General features: G+C 44.9%; 1 protein-coding gene across 2 annotated transcripts in view; it reads left to right on the top strand.

The window, feature by feature from the left end:
* tie1 (tyrosine kinase with immunoglobulin-like and EGF-like domains 1) overlaps positions 1-26754 on the top strand; it is a 155888-nt gene that overhangs the window by 85819 nt on the left and 43315 nt on the right. For both annotated transcript variants that reach the window (XM_069939016.1, XM_069939017.1), the window contains 4 exons: positions 1824-1961; positions 11596-11883; positions 14517-14795; positions 18070-18372. In XM_069939016.1, the coding sequence (XP_069795117.1) occupies positions 1824-1961; positions 11596-11883; positions 14517-14795; positions 18070-18372 (1008 nt within the window). The remainder of the gene's footprint in view (positions 1-1823; positions 1962-11595; positions 11884-14516; positions 14796-18069; positions 18373-26754) is intronic.

Here is a 26754-nt window from a genome sequence, read left to right as displayed (position 1 = left end):
TTTAATTGTGTTGTATAAAAGGTTTTCAATGTTTAAATTAAATTTAAATTAAAAAAAACAGTAGAGAGCATTTTTGGCACTATTGTTTCAACTTGCGACCATTTCAACTTTCGATGCGAGTCCCAGATCAGAACCCTATTGTGAGTAGGAGGTCTATCTGGATATAGCAAAGATAAAGATACACGTGGGTTTGAGCCTTTCATCAAGGTATGAGCAAAATGTAGGCAAGTACCTGATGGTGACTAACATCAATCACATGAGACAGAGTGCAAGTTAAACGCTAGTTTTAATAGACTAATATATACAGCTAGGTCTTGCCTCTGTGGTGTACAAGCCTAGGCCAGAATGAGCTCCGATCAGCTTTATGTACAAGGTTGTCAGGTGGTTGCCCCTGGTGACCTAGTCATGTAATAGCATATCACCACAGTACCCTAACAAAATTGTTGGGGTGGAGCAGGTGGAAAAGCACAGTCCCACAGGCAGGAGGTAATAGGCGGATAAGGGAGGGAGGACACACCAGCCAAAAAGGGGAGGGGGGGGTGATGGCTCTGTGAAAGGAGAGAGAAGAGAGAGACACTAGAGAGAGACAAGATGGGGAAGGGAGGGAGAATGGGGAGTGGTCTAGCAGAAATCGGTGAGTTTGATGTTAATGCCATCCAGTGGAGAGTGCTGCAACTCCAATTTGAGGTGACCTCGGAATGGCTGTGCTTGAGACCATGGACGGATATGTCAGCGTGGGAGTGGGGCACAGAATTGAAATGGGTGGCCACTGTCATTGATGTGATCAGAGGGAAGGTGGTGTAGACAAAGTCCCCAAGTCCAATAGTCTCCTTCCTGTCAGTTTCTGTTGAGCATTTTTTTTTTTTGCAGCAAATTCTGCTGCTGTATGTAGCTGAAGCAAATTTTATCATCCTTCTGTTAGTCATGGTTAAAAGATTGAAAACCAGTTCTGTGTGCTAACGTGATAACATTTCCTTCGCATCTTTTTGACACTCATTGATCCAGAGAAAGGCCGAGATGGGTGGAGGGAACAAAACTTAATTGAGAGAGAACACAAGTATGTTTATTTGTCACAGCATACCTAGTGCACTGAGGATTCTTCTGTGAGCAGACCAATAGGTTATCTTTAACATTATGTATAACCATGTAAAGAGCACAATGGAATGGAAAGGAAGATCAATTGGCACCAAGCAAGGGCATTGTAATGAGCCTCAAACTTGCAGGGGAGAAAGCTGATGGATTTGTACTTTCACACTCTTCAGCCTTCTCCCTAATGGGAAGAGGGAGAAAAGAACGTGTCCAGGGTGGGATGGCTACCTTCCCTGAACAGTGGGAGATTTAGATGGGAGTTCATGGAGGGGAGGGAAGTTTGCGTAATGTTCAGAGCTGCATTCTCTATCTTCTTCTGATCGTGAGCCAAACAGCTTCTAGAACATGCTTGATCCAACAAGTACGCTTTTGATGGTGCACCTATAGTTGTTGACAGACAAGGGGAACATGCTGAACTTCCTTAATATTCTAAGAAATTAGAGTCATTAATACTCTCTTGATGCAAAATGTTGGTGATCCATGGATGCTGCCTGACCTGTTGAGTTCCTTCAGCTTTGCGTTGTGATGGGGCAAAGAAGATCCTGCCTATTCTGAGTACAATAAATCAGCAGTGATGGTTGCATGTTATTTGTATGTTGATTGAATGGCAATTGTTAATGAGCCTGGAACTCTCTAGATAGCACAACGGAAACAAATAATAGTGATGTGTCTATCAAGACTGGAGTCTTCTCAAGAGAATAACATCTTGACTAAAATTAAAATATTTATTTCAGTTGATAATAATGAGCCAATCACACTGATGAATTTGAAGCCTTCGACACGTTACCTGGTTCGGGTGCAGCTCACTCGCCCAGGAGAAGGAGGAGAGGGGCCACCAGGTCCTGACGCCATCTTGGAAACAGATTGCCCAGGTAATTGCAACCAGAATTTACTATTTGATTGAAACCAGTCATTAATACAAAATCAAATCATTTCCCAGCAAATACTGTCACATAACTGGCAGGAGTAAACAAAGACAAGTTGGAGGGGCTCTGCAGGTCAACACAGGGTTTGGAGTGTTTGCTGGGACCCTCTGCCGAGAATAAAGTGGGAAGGGGAGAAAGAAAGCATAAAAGAATAGGAGGGACAGGGCAAGGACCATGATGTGATAGGATACAGAACAAGTGAAGGTGGGAGAGGTGGAGTGACCGTTAGAGGAGGAGGGCATTTGGAGATCAGAATCAGAATTTATTGTCATGTGAATATGTCAGAAAATTTGTTGTTTCGTGCCAGCATCACAGTATATAAACTCCCTTGCAAAATATATAAAATTAGTGCAAAAAAAAAGAGAACGTCAAAGTAAGGCAGTGTCTGTCGTTCACTATTCATTCAAGAATTTGATTGCAGAGGAGAAGAAACAGTCCTTGTCCTGTTGAGTTCTGTCCTTCAGACTTCTGCACTTTTCGCCAGATGGTAGTAGAGCGAAGAGGGTACGGCCTGGGTGGTGGGGGTCCTTGAGAATAGAGGCTGCTTTCTTGAGACACCACCTCATGTAGATGTCCTCGATGGAGTGAAGTCTGATGCCTGCGATGTTGCAGGCCGAGTCGCCAACCCTCGGGAGCTTTTTCTTGTCCTGAGTGTTGGCACCTCCAACCAGACAGTGATGCAACCAGCCAGAATGCCTTCTGTAGAGGTTTTCGAGAGTCTTCAGTGACATACTGAATCTCCTCAAACTCCTCACAATGTATAACCTCTGGTGAGCCTTCTCCATGATTGCATCAATGTGGAGGCTCCAGGACAGATTCTTGGAGATGTTGACACTCAGGAATTTGAAGTTCTTGACCCTCTCCACTGCTGACCCCTCGTTTATGTTCTCCTGACTTTCTTCGGAAGTCCACAATCATTTCCTTGGTTTTACTAATAGAATCATACAGCACAGTACAGGCACTTCTGCCCTCAGTGTTGGGCTGACCTATTTATTCCCTGACAAAAAAAAAGTACTAAACCCTCCCTACCTTGTAACCCTCTATTTTTCTTTCATCCATGTGTCTGTCTAAGAGTCTCTTAAATGCCCCCAATGCATCAGCTTCCACCACCATCCCTGGCAAGGCATTCTAGGCACCAACAAAACCTCGGTGTAAAAAAACCAGCCCTGATATCTTCCCTAAAGTTCCCTCCCTTAGCTATGTACATATGTCCTCTGGTGTTTGCTGATCCAGCCCTAGGAAACAGGTACTGGCTGTCCACCCTATCTATTGCCTCTCATAATCTTGTATACCTCTATCAAGTCTCCTCTTATCCTTCTATACTCCAAAGTCCCAGCTCTGCTAACCTTGCCTTATAAAACTTGTTTTCCATTCCAGGCAACATCCTGGTAAATCTCCTCTGCACCCTCTCCGTCGCTTCCACGTCCTTCCTATAATGACGTGACCAAAACTGAACACGATATTCTATGTGGTCTTACAAAAGATTTGTAGAATTGCAACATGACCTCTGTACTCCTGAATTCAATCCCTCTATTCATTAATCCCAGCATCCCATAGGCTTTCTTAACTATCCTATCAACCTATGCGGCGACCTTGAAGGATATATGGAGTTGCACCCCATAGTTCATCCACATTCTTAAGTAACTGACCATTAACCCTATACTCAGCCTTTTAGTTTGTCGTTTCAAAATGCATCACATCACAATTATCTAGATTAAATCCATTTACCACTTTCTGCCCAACTTTGCATCCTGTCTATGTCCTCTTGTAACCTTCAGCAACCTTCATCTCCATCCACAACTCCTCCAACCTTCATGTCATTCCCAAACTTACTGACCCATCCTTCCTCCTCTTCATCCAGGTCATTTATAAAAGTCACAAAGAGCAGGGGTCATAGAACAGATTCCTGTGACACTCCACTAGTCACCAACCTCCAGGCAGAATAGTTTCCTTCTGCTACTACTGTCTGCTTTCTTCCTACAAGCCAATTATTTTATCCACACAACCAAGGTTCCACTGATCATGTGCCTCATGACTTTATGGATAAATTCCTCATGGGGGACCTTGTCAAATGCCTTGCTAAAATCCATGTCAACCACATCTACTGCCCTACCCTCAATTTTTGTTACCTCCTCAATAAACTCATTTAAACTTGTGAGGCATGACCTTCCCTTCACATTGCTATGCTGACTATCCTTGAGTAGATGTACTTCTCCAAATGTTCATAGATCCTATCCTTAAGAATCCTCTCCGTTAGTTTGCACACCACTGATTAAGACAGACCAGTCCATAATTCCCAGGATTCTCCCTATTACCTTTTTAAAAGAAGAGGACTACATGTTCCTTCAGTGGGTTTTTTTGTGTGGTTGTTGCAGCGTTTGCGTTCTCTTGTGTTTTTTTTTGAAGAATCAAGTTAAATTTAGAGGCTTTGGGGTGAGAGACAGTCTGAGTTAACATTGAACATGAAGGCAGGGAGTTTGCAGTAACTAACTAACTATAAAGTTATTTGCCATTCTCCAATCCTCTGGCACATCCCCTGCGGTCAAAGAGAGTTCAAAGATCATAGCTACTGCCCCAGCTATCTTCTCTCACATCCCACGGTAGCCTGGGGTATATCGTGTCCGGCCCTAGGGATTTATCAATCTTGATATTTTTAAGAAGATCCATAACTTCCCTTTCCTCAATCTCCACATTGTCCAGCACACAGACTGGTTCAATTTCAACCTCATGGTGTTCAAGGTCCTTTTCCTTTGTGAATACTTACGTAAAGTATTCATTTAGGACCTCCTCAATCTCCTCCACCTCTAGGTACATGTTCCCTCCCTTATCCTTTAGCGGCCCCACTTTTTTTCTTGTCACTCTTCACTCCTTCATGGCTACCATATACTTCTCAGGAGCCCTTCCTGTTTCCTGCTTCCTCTATCTGCTTCCTTCTTCGTGAATAGTTGCCTGTCCTGCTTCGTCAGCCATGGTTCCCTTTTCCTACCATCTTTTCCTTGTCCCAGTGGGGACAAACCTATCTTGAACCCTTCACAAGTGGTCCTTAAACTTTCTCCACATTACTTCTGTGCTTTCACCCTTAAACGTCTGTTTCCAATTAATTCTCACTAGTTCCTGCCTCATCCCTTCATAATTAGCCCTTATCCAGTTAAGTACTTTTCCAGTTTGACTTTTTTTATCCTTTTCTAGAGCTATGTTGAAGCTAAGGGAGTTGTGGTCACTCTCACCAAAATACTTCCCCACTGAGTAGTCCACCACCTGACCAGGTCCATTACCTAGAACCAGATCCAATGTGGCCTCTTCTCTAGTTCGCTGGTCAACATATTGCATCAGGAATCCTTCTTGTACACATTTAACAAATTCAGCCCTATGCACCTCTTGCAGTCAGTAGGTACCAGTCAATATTAGGGAAGTTGAAATCACCCATAACTACAACCCTGTATTTCCCGCACCATTCCAAAATCTGCTTTCTTATCTGCTCCTCGGTGTCCCAAGGACAATTTGAGGACCTATAGACTACTCCCAGCACATTGATGGCTCCCTTCCTATTTTGGACTTCCACCCTCACCGACTCAGTGGACACTCCATCTGCAGTGTCCTCCCTTTCTATAGCCATGATACTATCCCTGTCCAGTAATGCTAATGTTGAGTGCAAGGTTGTTGTGACACCACTCAACTAGCAGATTTGTCTCCCCCTGTACATTTCCTCATTGTGAGGAAATCTGTGATTTTGCTGATAAATGTGATGTCATCGGCAACTTTGTAGATTGCATTTAAATTGTGCCTAGCCACACAGTCATGGTTTTCAAACTTTTTCTTTCCACTCACATACCACTGTGATTAGTGAGGGATTACTGAATGTGGTATGTGAGTGGAAGTTTGAAAACTGTGGTGATGTGTAATTACACCACTAGGTCACCAGGGGTCATCCCGGTGACCTTGTATATAAAGCCTTCCAGATTTGTCTTGCAGAGAGACAAGACAAACATATTAGTTTATTAAAGTTAACTTAGTGTTCATATTAGTTTATTAAAGCTGTCTTATACTTGCACTGCTGTTGTGGTTATTGTCAGTACAAAAACCAATGGCGTAAAGGAGCAGAGCAGTGGTTTAAACATGCATCCTTGAGCTGTGCCTGTGTTGATCATCAGTAAGGAGGAGACTTTGTTTAAAATTTGTACTGATTGTTGTCTTCTGAATAGGAAGCCAAGGATCCAGTTGCAGAAGGGGGGCGGGCGGGGGGGGGGGTGATGCAGATCCCAGGGTTTGGAGCTTGTTGACCTGCACTGAGGGAAGAATGTTAGGGAGGGGGATGGGAATTGAAGAGTAGTAGAATGGGAGCAGGTAAAAGACAGATGGAAACTGTGGAACCAGATCAGAGTTGGGGTTATGAATTTGAAGATTTATTCTTATTCCACAAAAAAGTTGTATACTGTTGTTGTGTACAACAATGACCAATTCTGTTATTGTTTGGGAGTCCATTATACACAACAAAATTAATGCAAGCTTCAAATTTCAGAATTGAATTTTCCTGTCATCTGTACATAACTATCATGTTTTATGTGGCAGTAATGTTGCATTTCCTATTTGGTGAAATTATACCTGCCCTTACTTTCCATGGGGTTGGCCTGGCTCACTGGCAAGGCTGAGGACATCGAACAGAGGACAGTGCAACACATGAACTGGCCCTTCAGCCTATTTGGCTCTGCTGAACAAGATTTCAAAATTAAACTAAAATTCTGCTACTTGCACATGATGCACATTTCCAAATTTGCATGAAGTATCCTTTCCAAAATTTTACCAACACCTGACGTGAAGTTCACTGGCCTGTAATTTCCTGGATTTTCTCTATCTCCCTTCTTCAACAAAGGTACAATGTTGGTGAAGCACCATCAATTACCTCAAAAGATTGAAGTTGGGAAACCGATAGGCTTTGATTGACTATAGACTGGAGCAGCATCCAGCCTCACCGACTGATTCTGGCAGAATGAATGGGGAGCATACAAGGGGTTCTGGGTAGGATCGATCTTGGGAGGCATGTCCAGCCGGCAGTAGCCAATCACAGCATTACTGTAGTTTACTACATTTACCCTTCTTTTTAAGAAGAGTCCTGCAGGGTGAAAAAGATGAGCAAATACATGCCATATTTACAGGTTAAATCTGTCAGGGGGTCACCTCTGTCGCTGCAAATGATGTGGTAATGGCAGGGGTGCACCTGTGGCACCCTGAGCTGCCTGTGGGGTCATTCTGTCATCACCAGAAACAGTTGACAAATGCAAAAGGACAGGTGAAGGGATGAGGGAGTATGATACTGGTACACTGTGGGTGGTCAGCAGCAGGTTTAGGGACCCCCAAGGTAGTAGAGGGGAAAAGTGCCTGTTAATGGTCGAGAACGCTTGGAGAGGCTCCCGATGGTGCCAAATCCTGGATCGACACCATGACCTCGCGCTCATCAGGGAAGGCCACTTAGGTGCGTACTGGGGGTTTGCGTGAAGAAGGTGGACACTCTCGACCAGTGGGTCAGTCTTCGATTGCCTGGCTTGCTTCCGAAGCAGAACTGGTCCCAGGGAGGTCAGGCAGATCGTGTAGTCCCTGACACAGACTTCCTAGGGAAGGGAAACATGCATTCAAGAGGCATATTGTCTGTTGCTGTACATAAAAATTACCATATAGAGTGGAGTGCATCTGGGAGGATCCCTTGCCAGTGGGAAACAGGGAGGGCCCATGACCTCAGTGCCAGGAAGATGGTTTTTCCAGACCATAGCATTCTCCCTTTTCACTTGCCCATTCCCTATGGGATTGTAGTGGTGGTGATGCCCCTGGCCAGCAGGTACTGATGCAGCTCATCACTCATAATGAGGTTCCCTGGTCACAGTGGATGAAGCAGGGGTAACCAAAGACCATGAAGACATTGCAGAGGGCCTTGATGACTGTAGCTGTGGTCATATCCAGCTAGGGGATGGTGAAAAGGAAGCACGAGTTCTGATTTGAGGAAGGGAGAGGCCCCTTGAAGTCGATGCTCAGGTGCTCAAAGGGGTGAGTAGCTTGATCAGGTGCACCTTGTCAGGATAGAAGTGCAGTTTGCATTCAGCACAGTTTTGACAGTTTTTATTTATCGTCCTGACTTACTCAATGGAGGTTCCAGGCTTTAATATAATGGAAGAACTTAGTCACTCCCGGATTGGCAGAGGTTGCTATGGAGGATCTGCAATCTGTCCATTTGGACACTGGTACGTCCCTCGTGAGTGGGCCTCCGAGGACTCGGGACTCATAAATTTGCCAGGCCAGTATAGGATGCCATAATTATAGGTGGACAGCTCAATTCTCCACCTGAGGATTATAACATTCTTGATTTTCCCCTCTGCTTGTTGTTGAACATGAAGGAACATAAGGCGGGTGAATTGTTTGCCATTGAGGTAATGCCTCCAGTGACATACCACCTCCACAATAGCCTGGACCTCCTTTTCAACTGAGACGTGGCGGATTTCAGGGCCTTGGAGGGTACACGACAAGAAGATGAGGGGTCTGCCTGCTTAGTTGAATGTGCCAGCCAGGGCAAAGTCAGACACATTGCTCTCCGCCTGGAATGGCGTGGACTCATCTTTAGCATGCATCACCACCTTGACAATGTCATCCTTGATACGACTGAAAGTTACACAGGCCTCTACTGACAGAGGAAAAGAGATGGCTTTGACCGATGGGCCCATTGAGCATAGTACTGAGAATAAACCCAGGCATCTCTTCTAGGATCTGAGGGTGTGAGGGAGGGACAGCTCTAGTAGAGGGTGCATGTGGTTGAGGTCAGGGCCAATGACACCATTTTCAACCTTGCAGCCAAGAATGGCTAGTCAGGTTGTCTGGAACCTCCAGTTCTCCTAGTTATAAGTAAGGATCAGGAGCTTCGTGGCCTGGAGGAATTTTCAAAGGTTAGCATCATGGCCCTGCAGGTTGTGCCCACAGAGGGTCACATTGTCGAGGTATGGAAAAGTGGCTTGCAGTTTAGTGGTCTACCAGGCAGGCCATCTTCCACTGGAAAATGGAGTTCCCTTTGGTGACACCGAAGGGGACCTGGAGGAAGTGGTAGAGGCGGCCATCCATCTCAAATGCAGTATATTGGCAGTCCTCCAGGTGGATTGGGAACTGGTGGTTGGCTGACTTCAGGAGATGGTGGAAAATACAGAATATTGTGCACTCTGATTAACTATGTCGGATATGCGCAAAAAGTGGGTATGCATCGAGCTGTGGGGATTGGATGATGGTCTGGCTATAGCCGTGCGCTACTTGAAGTAAAAACACATGAGTGTAGTCAGGTACAGCTCTGCTTTAAAGCCCAATGTTTGTACTGTTCCTGTTCCCGCCGTGTGCCCCAGTTTCATCACGTCATTGTTCGCATAACAATAGCGGGACTCCCATGCATGGGCACATTCCTACATGATAATGCCTTCTTCCCTGCGCGCTTGTCCCTCTCTGTTAGCTGTGCAGCAGGGTCAGCGCCATGTTGGGGATGCTGGCCCCTATGCTGCCTTAGCTGTCGGACTGGTGGTTTGTCTGCTGGGGCCAGTGCCGCTGTGTGACCCTAGGTTGTGCTCACTGCTCGGAGCGCTGCCCTGATTGCTGCTGCGGCATGCCCTTACATGATGCCTCCCAGGACCAGTATTGTCTCTGGTGCCCGCAAGCAATGTTTCTGTGGGCTGTGGTGGTCTGCATGGTGCTGGCGTATCGACTGGGCGAGCTGGGTCCAGGTGTGCCAGCTTTAACCTGTCCAGAGTGAACACCTCTGTCCGGTTTCCAACCTCTAGTTCGAACATGGCGCCATTGTTCTGTACGACCCAGAATGGACCATTGTACGGCCTCTGGAGTGGCTGATGGTGTGGACTGCTGTGAACGAAAACACACTCACAGTCTTTCAGGTCTTTGGGTATGTTGGACCTCATTTGTCCCTGCCTGGTCAGTGGAGTCGGGGCCAGGTTGTCAACTTGGTCTCGTAGCTTGCGGAGGAGTGCTGCTGTGTCATCTGGTTGCTTGTCTATGATCGATGCAAATTCCCCGGGGTCCACCATTGGGGGTCCATAGACAAGCTCGGCGGATGAGGTGCCGAGGTCCTCTTTGGGTGTCGTGCAGATTCCCAGCAATGCCCAAGGTAACTTGTTTACCCGGTTGGGTCCTCGTAGTCTGGCCATGAGTGCGGACTTGAGGAGCCTGTGGAAACAGTGCCAATAGCACCAGCAGCAAGGGGGTGCAGAGTTACGTCATGATGAGAAACCTGGAGTGATTGTAGACTGTGCCTTTAATGGTCAAAGTCACTGCACAGGACCTGTGGATGTCTGCTATATGAGATGTGAACGCAAGTGAGATCTTGTGGTTGACTGGCCATACTTCGAGGGATAGATACTTAATGGTATCAAGGTGAATGAAGCTTTCCGTATTCCCGCTAACGAATAAACAATTCATTAAATGCCCAGACGTCCATCATGAATCTGGCGAGTTCGTGTGGTCTGCCTTGGTCCAGGGTAATGGAAGCCAGTGTAGACTTGCTGTCCGAATCTGAAAAGGGGCCGAGTTACTCAGGTCCTTGGTCCAAAGGTGGCAACCTTGCTGCTTCCCCACAGTGCTGCAGGCCCGAGAAGATGGCGCCAAGTGTGCACTCCAAGATGGCAGTCCCCATGGCTCGCACATGGTGTTGCTGCTCCACAGAGAAGATGGCACCAATCATACTGACTGGGGTGGTGACTGCCCACATGTGGCACTGCTAGGTTTCATGGGTGGTTTAGACTGGCAGACTTTCACGTAATGTCCTCTTTTCTCGAACCTAGAGCATACCGCCTTCTTGGCAGAGCAGTATTTTGGCGGGTGCTTGCCCTGCCCACAGAAGTAGCATTTGGTGCATTCATCTGCCAAAACCGCCAAGGTCAGGTCACTAGAGAAGTCCGATGATGCCGGTGACCAGTCGCTCACAATGTGGGCTGATCCCTTGACCAAGATGGCGGCCAAGTAGTCGTCTGAGTTTTGGAAGGCCACCCCTAGCGTCTCTGTTAGTTCAACTGCCCCTTACAGCTCGAGTACCTTCTGCTCCAGGAGTATGTGCTTTATGTATCTGGAGCGGATAAAGAAAGTCAATTCCATTTTGTGCTGAGTGCTTTCTTTAAATTGTGTGTAAAGTGTGTAAATCAGTGCCTTTACAAATGGAACTGAACAAATGGGAGCAGAATTGGATGACAATGCCCCCCGAGTCTGTTCTTCCATTCAGAAAGATTATGGTGCACAAATGTTTCTTCAGCACAACTTGGTTTGAATCTATGACATAGCAGCTCTTCATGGCTCTCGAGAACAGGGAATCCAAGGGAACAAAATGTAACTCATTGCTGACTTAAATGGATGCCTCTTTCCTTCCACCCCACTGCCCCCTGTCCCCCACCCCAACACCTTGAATCTATAACCCCCCTAGTTCTAGAGTATTTCCACCACGGGAAACATCCCCTCAGAATTTGCCCTGGGAAGTCCCTTCAGAATTTTGTATTTGTCAATATCACACTTCCCTTGCACCCATTGTATCAGAATTAATTGTCATTTCTTTCTTCAGAACCTACCATGGTGGCAAAGATTGATCGTGTCTTGACCAAGAAGAGAGAGACTATTTCCATTAGCTGGAATATTTCAAAAGATCACGGGAATGGAAGTGGATTCATTGTCCGAGTCACTGATCTTGAGAATTCTGTTATGAGGGAGATTAGAGTGGAGCCATTCTCGGTGCGGTCCACAGAGATAAGAAATCTGGAACCCGGCCATACATACAAGATACATGTCATAGCATTCTATTGTGGCAGCCTTGGGCCTACGTCTGACCCGGTCATAGTGCAAGTGGATGCAGGTAATCTAGAATACTGATAAATTCTTCCTGACAATTTAATCTGGAAAAACTGAAGACTGCATTTGACCATGCTTCATCATTGAAGTTCAATATAAAACATTGGAAGAAGGGAATTAAATCTTCAGATCCCTTAACACAAGGAAGATGGCTATTTTAATGCTATGTTTTGTGCTGTGTTATGTCACTCATTGTTGAGGGCTCTTGGTGCTTTACCTCTCCAGACCCCTCCACCATTCCTCACAACTACACCCCCCCCCCCACCCCAACATCACCCCTAAGAATAGAATTAGCTCAGCTAAACTCAAGGAAAGAATTTCCAAGAGTCAATGTGAGCAAGGATTCATATGGGGAATGGGCTCATACAGTGGAGATTGCTGCTTCCAGCCCTCATCCCCAGTCTCCTCCCAATTAACCCGCTGGCTCTGAGTTCCCTCTGATTTTCACAGCAGGTTTTTCTATGGTTGCAATGAGCTGAGGGTGGAAGGGTTCTTCAGGCTACTCAAGCTTCGATATAAAAGCTATTGTCTCCACATATACTTGTGACGAGATCTGCGCAGGTACCGTTTTAGCCCAAAAGTCCATGTGCTAAAAGTTTATGTATTTTTTGTCCAATTTCTCTAACATTTACAGGAAATCCAAGTTAATGTTAGCCACACAGCAGGGGCTTAGTGCTCCAAAAATATTGAACAATTTCACTCTGATGTTGGCTCAAGACCTCCTCATTCCCTCTCCAATGTTGGCTCGGCCCTGTCCCACCTCTCCCCCCCTCCGACTCCCACCCCTGTGTTGCCATGGCCTTGACACCCCCTCACTCCCACCTCTGTGTTGGCAAGGCCTTGAACCCACCCCGGTTACTCCCATTCCTCTACCCTTTACTCCCTCTCTAATGCTCCATCTCCAATGTTAGCTCCCCACCCCCTATCTCCTGCTCCGATGCTGCCCGGACACCCTCTCATTCCCGCTCCAATGTTGGCCAGACACCTTCTCACTCCCACTCCAATGTTGGCATGATACCCTCTGTTGGTCTGACACCCTCTCATTCCTGCTCCAATGTTGGCCTGATGTCCTCTCACTCCCACTCCAATGCTGCCCTGACACTCTCTCACTTCTGCTCCAATGTTGGCCTGACACCCTCTGTTGGCCTGACACCTTATCACTCCCACTCCAATGTTGGCTTGATACCCTCTGTTGGTCTGACACCCTCTCATCCCCACTCCAATGTTGGCCTGATACCCTCTGTTGGTCTGACACCCTTCTCATTCCTGCTCCAATGTGGGCCTGATGCCCTCTCACTCCCACTCCAATGCTGCCCTGACACCCTCTCACTTCTGCTCCAATGTTGGCCTGACACCTTCTCACTCCCACTCCAATGTTGGCTTGATATACCCTCTGTTGGTCTGACACCCTCTCATCCCCACTCCAATGTTGGCTTGACACCCTCTCATCCCCGCTCCAATGTTAGCCTGACACCTTCTAACTCCCGCTCCGATGCTGCTCTGACACCCTCTCATTCCCGCTCCGATGCTGCCCTGACACCTTCTTACTCCTGCTCTGATGTTTGTCTGACACCCTCTCATTCCTACTCCCATGTTGGCTCGACACCCCATTACTGCTGCCCCAACATTGACAGTATTCTTCTGAAACATATTCTGAAGACCCTACTGTAATACTGGCTAAAGCACACCTTAATGATATCCCATCCTTGGCCTAGGTGCTCCCTATAAAGTGCCAGTTGATGCACCATCAATAACTCCAAAAGACTTGAAGTTATGCAAAACTGACAGGCTTTAATTCACAATAGAATGGAGGCACGTCCATGCTGGTCGACTGTCCTGAGCTAGGGAGGGGTCTGTGGAACGGTCACCTTTATTCAGGAGTCTATGGGTGGAGCCACAGGTATAGCCAGCCAATGGGTGTTCCCCAACAGATAAATATACAAATAGTTATTTACCACACTAATATCACCTATTAGTGAAGTGCCCAATAACCGAGCTTTTGCTACAATTCAAAAAAATTTGGTATGAAAACTAGTGCTAGAGATGACGCTATCAAACCGACCTGCATTTGGTTAAAAACCCATCTAAAATACTTAAATGAACCAAATGTGCTATTCTTATGGGGCAAATAGAGAAGGACGTTAAATGCTGAACTTGCCAGGGACATCCACATCATACACAGGCCACACTCATAAGGCTTCTTTTACATAGGTTATGCAAGGTCCAATCCCGTGATATTGCACACTTTAATTAATTGCACTGATTATAAAGGCGAGATTTGGACAGCACATCATGTTAGAGGTATAGGGAAGACTGCAGATGCTGGAATCTAGAACAAAGATCTGCTACAGGAACTCAGCAAGTCAAGCAACATCAGTGAGACAAAATGAATGGTCTATATTTTCAGGTCAGAACCTGGATCGAGGAAGAAGACATCATTCTGTTGTACAGGACAGAGGAATGCAGTCTGATAAATGGTCCATTTGACAGTGTTTTTCCATTTTCCTCAATGGAATGCTCTGGTACACATGGAATGGATCAGTGTGATATGATAGTATTCTGCTCTATTAGGACCATATTGTACCTGTTTTGAGAATCATTGCCATGTGATTGAAAATGTTTGTTTTATCCGCATAGGTCCTCCATCTCCCAGGCAGCTTCAGGCTGTATCTTTGTCCCTAACCAGCATAGCCTTGAGGTGGCTACCCCCACTCAACACAAAGGAAATAAACAAATATACCATCGAGTACCAGCAAATGGAGCCACCCAGTGAGCCCAGGTGGATCGATACCACCGCTAGAAATGAAACCATCCAAGATCTGAGTCCCAGCACATTGTACCAATTCCGTGTTCGTGCCCAGTCCAAAGTGGCGGGTGAATGGAGTGCTCCCGTCACATCCTGGACCTTCAGTGACAGTAAGTGAGAGTTTCTCATGTTTTAGACTTCTCACCTTTCGCAGTTTCATGACATGAACTTATTTGTCTTTTTTTTCCTTTGCCCAATTTCCAACTTCATCTAGAAATGCATCTACAGTCACATTGTGACTTTTAAATTTGTTGCATTCTGTCCTGAAAATTCAGTCATTCCAAACATTAGACGAGTTGCGATTGAAACCAGACTCCTGAGTTTTATTTTTCTTAAGGAGCTCCCTTTACATAGGAATTTAGGGATGACATGTTTGTGTTTCTTCTGAAGAGGATGAGGTATCCCTTTCCACTACCATCAACTGCTCACCCCACCACCCCCTCCCCTCCTGGACTTTCCCAGCCCTATGAATTATGGACAGTTCTAGGTGGGGCTCTAATTGTATCTTCACTCTAACTCAGAGACTTAGTTTTTGCCCATCAGGACTGGGTAAAAATATATCTGAGGAAGTTGCCTCCTCCACCGTGAACTATGTATTTCTAGAGGCAGCATCTCTTTTAAAATGAGCGATCTTTTAATTTCCTCTGTAGGTCATTTGGGTGTAATTGGGTGGCGCTGGCTCGATGGCAGAAAGGGCCTGTTAACATACTCTAGGTGTAATTTTTTTTTAATATTTGAAAAGCAAAATAGATTTTTGAAGTAAACCTTGTCTAGTTTCAGCATTTGCCTCCATTCTCAAAAACATTTAATTGATGCCTTCATCCGTAGTCTATGCACTCAAAGGAGAGGTCTAACTTACTGTTTAATTAGTGTTGATGCATAAAACATAGGGCCTGTAGTGTATTATCGTGCTCTTCAGCCCTCAATGTTGTGACAACCCAAATATTCCTTTAAAAATGTACTAAACCTTCCATACCTCACAACCCTCTATTTTTCTTCCATCCAAGTGCCTGTTGAAGAGTCTTGTATGTTTTCCTCTGTGGATTTCCTGAATGTTGTTCAAGGCAACATTGGGCAAAGGCGTGTAACCAATTCACTGTCTGGGTGTTTGATGGTTGATATATCTTGTTCTCCCATATTGAAACATACGTTCGGCTTCTAATTCCCCTTGCTGCCAGGTTCATACCTGCCAAGATCTCTCAGAACAGGACCAATGCTAGATCAGAATAAGCCTGCACATATCATAGATCATGACAAAACTCCTGAATGCAAGTTCCAGAAATTTCTGGTAACCATAAAATCCTGCATCGGACTTGTCAGCCACAATCGAGCCTGCAGCTGACGTGGACTTTTACCCCTCCATAAATCTTCGTCCGCGAAGCCAAGCCAAAGAAAGAAGAGCATTTTGAGTCTGTCCTTTGCTAATACTTCATCCTGATTGTGTTCATTTTGTGCAGATGTTTGGAAATTAAGTTTTTCCAGGCACAATTTACCTTAGTACGGGTATCATTTTCCTGTGTCATTTGTGCTTATGACAAGGTGAATTTGTAACTTCCTCATTTCAGGCTTGCTGTCAGAAATTGGACCAATGAAGTCCAATGTACAACCAGGGTTTTTAATTAGCAGTAAAACAAGGAGCAATCTCAACACCAAATCTCCAGTCAAATATGAATAAAAGTGTTTCCAGACGGACATCATCTCTTCCTGAGTCTGCCTGATTGTTCACTTGAACTATTTGTGCCAGTGATCAGTTTGTTGAATCAGAGCTTTTCACTGCAGAGCTTGCCTGATTTATTAACATTGGTTGAAGACGTGCATGGCACAGGATTCAATCAGTGGGAATGATTTGGGGATTGGAAATTAATGTCACCATGTGCTGCTTCTTTTCATTTCTATTGTCGCCTTTTACTTTAAACCATTGATTTGCTTCCCTCTCTGGAAATAAAATAACAATCGAAACCTGTCATAGGGAAGTGTGCAAGCAGAAATTTAATGAAGGGAAATGGATTTGAACTACAGTACTTGAGAATTTTTTAAAAGGTAGGTTTTCCAGTTGACTAATCCTTTGATTGGTCAAATCTATCATAGACCCAGGTTGTCCCAAAGCTTTGGTGGCCATTTTTGGAAGACATTTCTCATGAGGGAAATATTTGGACACAGCAAGAAAACCTGATAAGAATATCAAGATTTTTTTTGTTTTTACTTTGGCATGTTAGGGAAAAATATTAATCAGAATTGAAGTAGTGTTATGGGATCATTTGCACCCATCCAAGAAGGGTGTGCTTCTCTCTCTCTCTCTCTCTCTCTCTCTCTCTCTCTCTCTCTCTCTTTCTTTAAAGGATTGTGTACCTGTATATTTACTAAGGTCACTTCCACTGTTTCAATAGACAGCAAATTCCATCGATTCACCACCTTCTGGGAAAAGTAGTTCCTCCTCATCTCTGTCCTAAATCTACTGCCCCATATCATGAGGCTATGTCCTCTAGTTCTAGTCTCCCCCACCAGTGGGAACAACTTGCCTACTCTATCTATTCCTTTCATAATTTTATACATTTCTATAAGATCCCTTCTCTTCTAAATACAAGTGAGTACAGCCCCACATAACTCAATCACTCCTCATAGCCGAACTCCCTCATCTCTGGAATCTACTTGGTGGCCTCCTCTGGACCACCTGCAAAGCTAGTGCATCCTTCCTCAAGTAGAGACCAGATTGTCCAGTTGCAGCATATCCTCCCCGCTCCTAAACCAAATTCCTCCAGTAATGAAGGCCAACATTCCACTTACCTTCTTGATAGCCTGCTGCACCTGCAAACCAACCTTTTGTAATTCATACACAAGCACTCCCAAGTCTTTCTGCATGGCAGCGTGCTGCAATTGCTTGCTATTTAAATCATAATCTGATCTTCCATTTTTCCTTCCAAAGTGGATAACTTCACATTTACCAACATTGAACTCCATCTGCCAGACCCTTGCCCACTCACACTTAATCTCTCTATATCTTTCTGTAGATTCTTCGTATCCTTTGCACATTTGGTGTTTCTTCTCAATTTGGTGTCATCAGCAAACTTAGATACACCTACAGCAAACATAAAATAGATATATCACATTGACCTGGCTGGGAAATATATTGATGTTCCTCAGTATCATTGCACCAAAATCACCCTCTTCTATAAACCTGGTTGTTGTACTTCTACCAGAATGACAGTGGTGATTCAGTGCCACGTTCACCAGTACAATAAATGCAGGCCTTCCCAAAGATATGCCCATATCCCATAAAATAATTTAAGAACAAAATTACTGGCCAGCAATATGGCTAGAGTCTTGGGAAGTCTGCAAGAATCCTCAGTAAATGAAACAAATTATTCTTTTTGTTTTGAAATCCAGAAATTCCTCCGGCACCTTATGATGTTAAGGTATCAAACATTACTGACACATCTGCGGTGATCTCCTGGGTGGTACGTCCAAAACATGCCATCTCCTCTGTAGTAATAAAGTGTAAAGTCTATGGGGCCACCACATCTCCTGAAGTGACAACGATCAATTTGGCAGAGAGCAAAACCTCAGAGCACGTCTTGCAAGGGTTGCAGCCCGAGACACCCTACCTAGTGGAGGTTGTAGCCATGAACAACAAGGGTGAAAGCCACCCAAATCCAATGAAAGAGCTGCGCACCACGGCAACTCCACCAGGTAAGAGCTTTAAAGTCTTGACTAATTGTGCTGTACATTTCAATTCTTTAGATACTTATCTACACAGCGTTCTATTTGTGTGCCAGTCAAGGAACATTTATAACAAATAAGTGACTGAGGTGTCAGTAGAAGAACTCTTTAGAACCAGTGAACTTCCATATTTTAAAATAGTTATGGAAACAAGTAGGGTTCATCCACAAGTCTCAGTCCTAAAGTGGGGAAAAGCTGATTTTGATGACATCAGGCAGGTTATTGCAGCTAAAGGGACATCTGGTAGTGAGAGGCTTTTGAAAGAGAGACAGCAAAAGTTCACGGGTGGCATGTTCCTGTCAGAGTGAAGGGTAAGGCTGGAAAGATTGGTAAACCTGGATGATCAAAGATAGTGAGACTCTGGTCAAGATGAAGAAAGAGGCATGTATCAGTTATAGATATTCGAAATCAAGCAAATTCTTTCAGCAGTATTGAAGACGTAGGCGTTCACTTAAGAGGGAAATGAGGAGGGCAAAGAGGGAATTTGAGATGGCTCTGGCATACAAGGTTTCTTTTTGAAAATTTTATTTATTATAATTAATCATACAATAAAGATACATACAAGTACATAATATTTTACCCTTTTCAACCCCCCCCCTCACCCCCTACCCTAACCCACCTAACCCCCTCTAAACTTCCCCAAAGAAGAAAGAAAAATAGGAAAGAAAGGAGATCAAGTAACATAACACCCTTCAGTTATTTGCCATGGTTTGGGACACCACCACCAATGCGTAGGTAAAAAAAAAATTATATATATTCCATATACGGGCTCCAGGTTTTAACAAAAAATGAATAATTATTACATAAATTATATGATATCTTTTCCAACTGAAAACAAGATATCATTTCCAAATGCCATCATTGAATATTCAAATTAGTCTCATTTTTCCAAGTAATTGCCAAACATTTTCTCACCAAGCTAAAGCTAATCTCAAAAAAGCAATTTGGAATTTATTTAATTTTAACTCCAAACTCAGTTTCTTAATATAACCCAATAAACATATTAAAGGGTCAAATGAAATCTTAAATTTGAAAATAGCTTCGAAAAGTTCCTTAATTCTATTCCAAAAGGGTTTCACCGTCTCGCATAACCAAGTAGAATGTCAAAAAGAACCAACTTCATTATGACATCTGAAAAGTAGATCAGAAAAAGTAAACTTGTATTTTCTTAATTTCTCCGGAGTTAAGTTTAACTGATGAATAAAATTATAATGAACCATTACATTTACAATTTTAGTCATACTGTCCTCACATAAAGACATCTAATCATCCTGAGAAGTATATAGAGACAAATCTTTTTCCCATTTTAATTTAGATTTATAAACATCCATCTTAACCATTTTATCCTGCAATAAAGCATAGATCTCAGTTATGTATCCTTTCTTGCCACCATCAATAAGTAAATTTTCAAATTTAGACCGCCTGGCTAACTGTAACGTACGCCAAAAATTATCCAACATTAGGGCTTTAATTTGATAATAAGAAAAAAGAGTATTCGAAGATATTTCATATTTCCCTTTCATTCTTTGGAATGAAACAAAATATCCAGCTTAGCAACAATCTTCTACTAATTTAATACCTTTCTGATCTCACAACTTCAAAAGTTGATTATTAAGTGTAAAAGGAAAAAGATTATTTTGAAACAAAGGAGTTTTAGCTGAAACTTTACTTTCAGTACCTATAATTTCAGTTTTTAAATTCCATTAAATGTTTTAACTCAGGAAAATTATAATTACTAAATAATCTATAAATAAATGGATCCATCCTCTTCTCATCAATCTGAGATAGGTCAATATTAGCCCATATCAAATATTTATCCATCTCAAATATCCTATTAATAAATTTCAACTGTGCTGATTTATAATAATTCTGAAAATGAGGAAGTTGCAATCCTCCTAAAGCAGACTTCCAGGTCAATTTCTGTAATGACACCCTCGTCATTTTACCTTTCTACAAGAATTTCCTCACTGAAGCATTCAGATCTTTGAAAAATGTTTGAGGAATCTTGCAAGGAATAGATTGAAAAAGATATTGAATTCAGGGAAAGATACTCATTTTGATACAAGGTTAACCCAAAGACATTCTTCAAGTACATTAAAGGCAAAGTCTAGGGTGAGAGTTAGGGCCTCTTAAAGATCAACAAAGTCATCAATATGTGGATCCACAAGAGATTGGTAAGGGCCTAAATGAGTCTTTCTCATCTGTATTTACCATGAAGAAAGATGTGGAGGCTGGAGAACTTGGAAAATAATAATAATAATATCCTGAAGAGCGTCCACGTTACGGAGGAGGGAGCAACTGGAGGTCTAAAAATCCATAAAGGTATATAAATTATTAGGGCCTGAACAACCTAGGTAAGAAATGATAGAAACCCTGGAAGAGATATTTCCATCATTGTTCGGCACAGGTGAGGTGTCAGAAGACTGGAGGATTACTAATGTTATGTCTTTATTAAATAAAGGCAGCAAGGAAATCCAGGGAATAGGTTGGTGAACTTGCATCAGTCGTGGGTAAGGTACTGGAGGAGATTCTGAAAGGCAGGGTCCACAGATATTTGGAAGGGACAGGATTGCTTCAGGATATTCAGTAGGATTTTCACATGGGAAATCATATCTCACAAATTTGATGGTTTTTTTGAAGAGGTAAACAAGATGATTATGAGGTCAGGCCAATAAATGTTGGCTCCAAGGCCTTGACAAGGACCGATATGGTAGTCTGGCCCACAAGGTCAGTTCAGATGGGACCCATGGCCAAGGGTAAGGTGGCCAATTGAATTAATGCAGAGGATGGTAGTGAAGGTTTATTACTCTGACCGGAGGGTACATTTTTTTTTTGTCATCTATATTCACAACCTGGATGACAATGTAGTTAGCATGGTTAATAAGTTTTCAGATGACACCAAAAGTGGTGGTATAGTGGACAATGAAGAAAGATATCTAAGATTACAACAGAATCTGGATAAACTGATAAAGAATGGCAGTCAAACTTTACATGGACAAGTGCAAGGTGTTGCACTTTGATAATTTAAACCAGGGTAAGACTTGCATGGGGTTAAACAAGAAAGTCTGCAGATGCTTGTGTTATGAGCCCAGAGGACCCCAAAACTCAGCAGCAATAGAAATTCACCAAGACAAATGGTTACTTAAACAAAAGTTGCTTTAATTTTATTTAAACATAAAAACAGGATTTAACTTATTCTTTCTTTCTTTGGCTTGGCTTCGCGGACGAAGATTTATGGAGGGGGTAAAAAGTCCACGTCAGCTGCAGGCTCGTTTGTGGCTGACAAGTCCGATGCGGGACAGGCAGACACGATTGCAGCGGTTGCAAGGGAAAATTGGTTGGTTGGGGTTGGGTGTTGGGTTTTTCCTCCTTTGCCTTTTGTCAGTGAGGTGGGCTCTGCGGTCTTCTTCAAAGGAGGTTGCTGCCCGCCAAACTGTGAGGCGCCAAGATGCACGGTTTGAGGCGTTATCAGCCCACTGGCGGTGGTCAATGTGGCAGGCACCAAGAGATTTCTTTAGGCAGTCCTTGTACCTTTTCTTTGGTGCACCTCTGTCACGGTGGCCAGTGGAGAGCTCGCCATATAACACGATCTTGGGAAGGCGATGGTCCTCCATTCTGGAGATGTGACCCACCCAGCGCAGCTGGATCTTCAGCAGCGTGGACTCGATGCTGTCGACCTCTGCCATCTCGAGTACTTCGACGTTAGGGATGAAAGCGCTCCAATGGATGTTGAGGATGGAGCGGAGACAACGCTGGTGGAAGCGTTCTAGGAGCCGTAGGTGGTGCCGGTAGAGGACCCATGATTCGGAGCCGAACAGGAGTGTGGGTATGACAACGGCTCTGTATACACTTATCTTTATGAGGTTTTTCAGTTGGTTGTTTTTCCAGACTCTTTTGTGTAGTCTTCCAAAGGCGCTATTTGCCTTGGCGAGTCTGTTGTCTATCTCATTGTCGATCCTTGCATCTGATGAAATGGTGCAGCCGAGATAGGTAAACTGGTTGACCGTTTTGAGTTTTGTGTGCCCGATGGAGATGTGGGGGGGCTGGTAGTCATGGTGGGGAGCTGGCTGATGGAGGACCTCAGTTTTCTTCAGGCTGACTTCCAGGCCAAACATTTTGGCAGTTTCCGCAAAGCAGGACGTCAAGCGCTGAAGAGCTGGCTCTGAATGGGCAACTAAAGCGGCATCATCTGCAAAGAGTAGTTCACGGACAAGTTTCTCTTGTGTCTTGGTGTGAGCTTGCAGGCGCCTCAGATTGAAGAGACTGCCATCCGTGCGGTACCGGATGTAAACAGCGTCTTCATTGTTGGGGTCTTTCATGGCTTGGTTCAGCATCATGCTGAAGAAGATTGAAAAGAGGGTTGGTGCGAGAACACAGCCTTGCTTCACACCATTGTTAATGGAGAAGGGTTCAGAGAGCTCATTGCTGTATCTGACCCGACCTTGTTGGTTTTCGTGCAGTTGGATAATCATGTTGAGGAACTTTGGGGGACATCCGATGCGCTCTAGTATTTGCCAAAGCCCTTTCCTGCTCATGGTGTCGAAGGCTTTGGTGAGGTCAACAAAGGTGATGTAGAGTCCTTTGTTTTGTTCTCTGCACTTTTCTTGGAGCTGTCTGAGGGCAAAGACCATGTCAGTGGTTCCTCTGTTTGCGCGAAAGCCGCACTGTGATTCTGGGAGAATATTCTTGGCGACACTAGGTATTATTCTATTTAGTAGAATCCTAGCGAAGATTTTGCCTGCAATGGAGAGCAACGTGATTCCCCTGTAGTTTGAGCAGTCTGATTTCTCGCCTTTGTTTTTGTACAGGGTGATGATGGTGGCATCACGAAGATCCTGAGGCAGTTTACCTTGGTCCCAACAAAGCCTGAAAAACTCATGCAGTTTGGCATGAAGAGTTTTGCCGCCAGCCTTCCAGACTTCTGGGGGGATTCCATCCATACCTGCTGCTTTGCCACTTTTCAGTTGTTCGATTGCCTTATATGTCTCATCCAGGGTGGGAACCTCATCCAGCTCTAGCCTTAGGGGCTGTTGAGGGAGCTGGAGCAGGGCGGAATTTTGGACTGAGCGGTTGGCACTGAAAAGAGATTGGAAGTGTTCTGACCATCGGTTGAGGATGGAGATCTTGTCGCTGAGGAGGACTTTGCCGTCTGAGCTGCGCAGCGGGCTTTGGACTTGGGGTGAGGGGCCGTACACAGCCTTTAGAGCCTCGTAGAAACCCCTGAAGTCGCCAATGTCCGCGCTGAGCTGTGTTCGTTTGGCGAGGCTAGTCCACCACTCATTTTGGATCTCCCGGAGTTTGCGCTGAAGATGGCTGCATGCGCGACGGAAGGCTTGTTTCTTCTCTGGACAGGACGGCTTTGTAAGGTGAGCCTGGTGGGCAGTTCGCTTCTTTGCCAGCAGCTCCTGGATTTCCTGGCTGTTTTCGTCAAACCAGTCCTTGTTTTTCCTGGAGGAGAAGCCCAGTACCTCTTCAGTGGATTGCAGTATGGTAGTCTTCAACTGATCCCAGAGGGTTTCAGGGGACGGGTCCGTGAGGCGGGTTGCAACGTCGAGCTTTGCTTTGAGGTTTGCCTGGAAGTTTCCTCTCGCTTCGTCTGACTGCAGGTTTCCAACATTGAACCTCTTTCTGGGGGCTTTATTGTTCCTGGGCTTTGGCTTGAAGTGAAGGTTGAGCTTGCAGCGAACCAGCCGGTGGTCAGTGTGGCATTCCGCGCTAGGCATGACCCTGTTGTGGAGCACATCTTGTTTGTCACTTTCTCGCACCAGGATGTAGTCCAGGAGGTGCCAGTGTTTGGATCGGGGATGCATCCAGGTGGTCTTAAGGCTGTCCCTCTGCTGAAAAAGGGTGTTTGTAATGACAAGTCGCTGTTCTGCGTAGAGCTCCAACAAGAGGCGCCCATTTTCGTTGCACTTGCCGACGCCATGCTTGCCCAGGATTCCTGGCCAGGTTTCTGAATCTTTGCCGACACGAGCGTTGAAGTCGCCCAAGATGACAACCTTGTTGGCTGTAGGGGTACGTTGGATGAGGTTGCGCAGGTCGGTGTAGAACTTGTTCTTTTCTGCTGGTTCCGCCTGGAGGGTTGGAGCATAGACACTGATGAGGGTGATGTGACGCTTGTTTTGAAGTGGGAGTCGCATGGACATGATTCGGTCCGAGAGGCATGTCGGAAGGTTTTCGAGTTTGGAGGCAATGAAGCTCTTGACCATGAAGCCTACACCAGATAGGCGTCGTTCATCCGAAGGCTTTCCAGACCAGTAGAGTGTGTAGCCCGCGCCGCGTTCTTGGAGGCTGCCTACATCTGCCAGGCGGACTTCACTGAGAGCGGCTATGTCGATGTCAAGTCTGAGGAGTTCATGTGCAATGAGGGCAGACCGACGTTCAGGTCGGTGGCTGTCAGCCTTGTCTCGCATGGTTCTGATGTTCCAGCATGCTAGCTTGAGTTTGTGAGCATCTTTTGAGGGGGAGGACGTGGAGGGGGAGGACGTGGAGGGGGAGGACGTGGAGGGGGAGGACGTGGAGGGGGAGGACGTGGAGGGGGAGGACGTGGACCTGTCCTCGGGCCTGCGCAAAGGAGCTTTTAGGTGGAGTGCAGTGCGCGCAGTACTGGCCCCACCCTTTACACCCATGGTTCGTGTGCCGTGGCCAAGCAAGCTGGGACGTGGCAGCGAGGTCCTTGGGTCGTAGGTTTTATATTGGAGTGGCCTTCTACTATGCAGGTTTCTTACCCGGGCTGGAGGCGGCCCCGGCCTCGGTCGAGTGGGGCTGGCGAAGGCCCCGATCCGGGCAGAGAGTGGGAGGCGGCGGCCCCAATCCAGGCACAGGGTGAGCTGCGGCGGCCTCGGCCCCAGTCCGGGCAGTATGGACCGACCTAGGAGGGGAGGCAGGCCTTATTACTATTAACTTAACCTAACTTAACCACCTTCTCATTCTAAGTGCGCGTGTATGTAATGTGCATATGTTCAGGAAAGTTATTTGTTTTAATAATCCAATCATTCACTTCTCCAAATTCTCCAGTATCAGGCAATTCTTATACTGTGCACAGAATTAATATTTATGAATTTTCACCAGGCTCTGGTGCTTAAAGGTAAATACTTAACGCTCAGACAGGTTCTTGTTGGTTTCAGAGAGATATTTGTTGCTCGTTGGACACACACAAACTGATTTCCTCTGATCAGTAACTTCAGTGTCTTGCTGAAGAAACATACCCCATCATGGGTTTTCCAAATGATAACCTATTCTTCCAGGTCACTACAGAGTTCCTCTTGTTTCCCATTATTTCAGGAGAAACACTCTAGCCAGCCATTTCCTCTTGTACAAGGGTTTTTCAACAGGCTGAACAGTCTTCAAAGTGGGGTTTTTCAACAAGCCTTCCAGCTTGCCATGTTGCAGCCTCAAAAAGCTACTGCAGAACTGTCTTCCCTCTCCCTCCAAGATAAATTATGGTTGTTTTTCTTTCCTCTCTCTCTGCTTGTAAAAATCAACTTCTCGCAAGACTCCAAACCCAATCCTTGAAAGTTCTTTATCAGCACTTGAGCCTGAACATCTCCATTTGCACGTTTTTAAAATTCCTTCCAAAGCAGTTCCATTGTCTTTTGCAAAGCCACTGGTGCCTGAATGTCTGGTTTCAGCAAAACTCTTCCATTTTAAATGAGATTTGTTTTGTTACTCTGTTTGTAAAGTGACCTACACTGAACCCCCACAATCTATCACTTTTAAATACGTATTTATATATAATATAAAATATAATATAACCCATAACACTTAGGTCAATTGCAATTCACAAACATGCTAGAAAAAACTTGTTAGGTCACACTGCACCCACAGGAAGCAAAGGAGACCAAAATTTTGGGCCTAGGCCCTTCATCAGTTATAAGCAAAACCAAGAAGGAGCCTGAGTCAAAAGATGGGGTGAGGGGGAGGAGGGAAGAAGGGGAGGAGCACATGTTAACAGGTAAGAGTTCATAGATAAGGCCCTGGAGAGCATCATAGGACAGAAACATTGGGGTGAAGGTACATAGTTTCATGACAACACAGGTGGATAAGGTGATGGGGAAGGTGTATTGGTCAGGGCAATGCACAGAATGTCAAATTCTGAGCGGGTGGTAGGATTGGAAAATGTTAAAAAGAACCAGAAGAAATTGGGCTTTTAAATGAATTAAGTTTTGCAGGGTAGATTGATTAGACAGGAAGCCAATGCAGGTTAGCAAACATAAAACTAATGATTGAATTAGGAACATAGGAAGTAGGAACAGGAGTAGGCCAAAAATGGCCCATTGAGCCTGCTCCACCATTCAATAAGATCATGGCTGATCTAATTTATGACCTAACTCCACCTACCTGCCTTCTCCC

This window comes from Narcine bancroftii, chromosome 5 (assembly GCF_036971445.1).
Source record: "Narcine bancroftii isolate sNarBan1 chromosome 5, sNarBan1.hap1, whole genome shotgun sequence".
Taxonomy (NCBI): Eukaryota; Metazoa; Chordata; class Chondrichthyes; order Torpediniformes; family Narcinidae; genus Narcine; species Narcine bancroftii.
The sequence above is the reverse complement of the archived record's forward strand: the minus strand, read 5'-3'. Positions and strand labels throughout refer to the sequence as shown.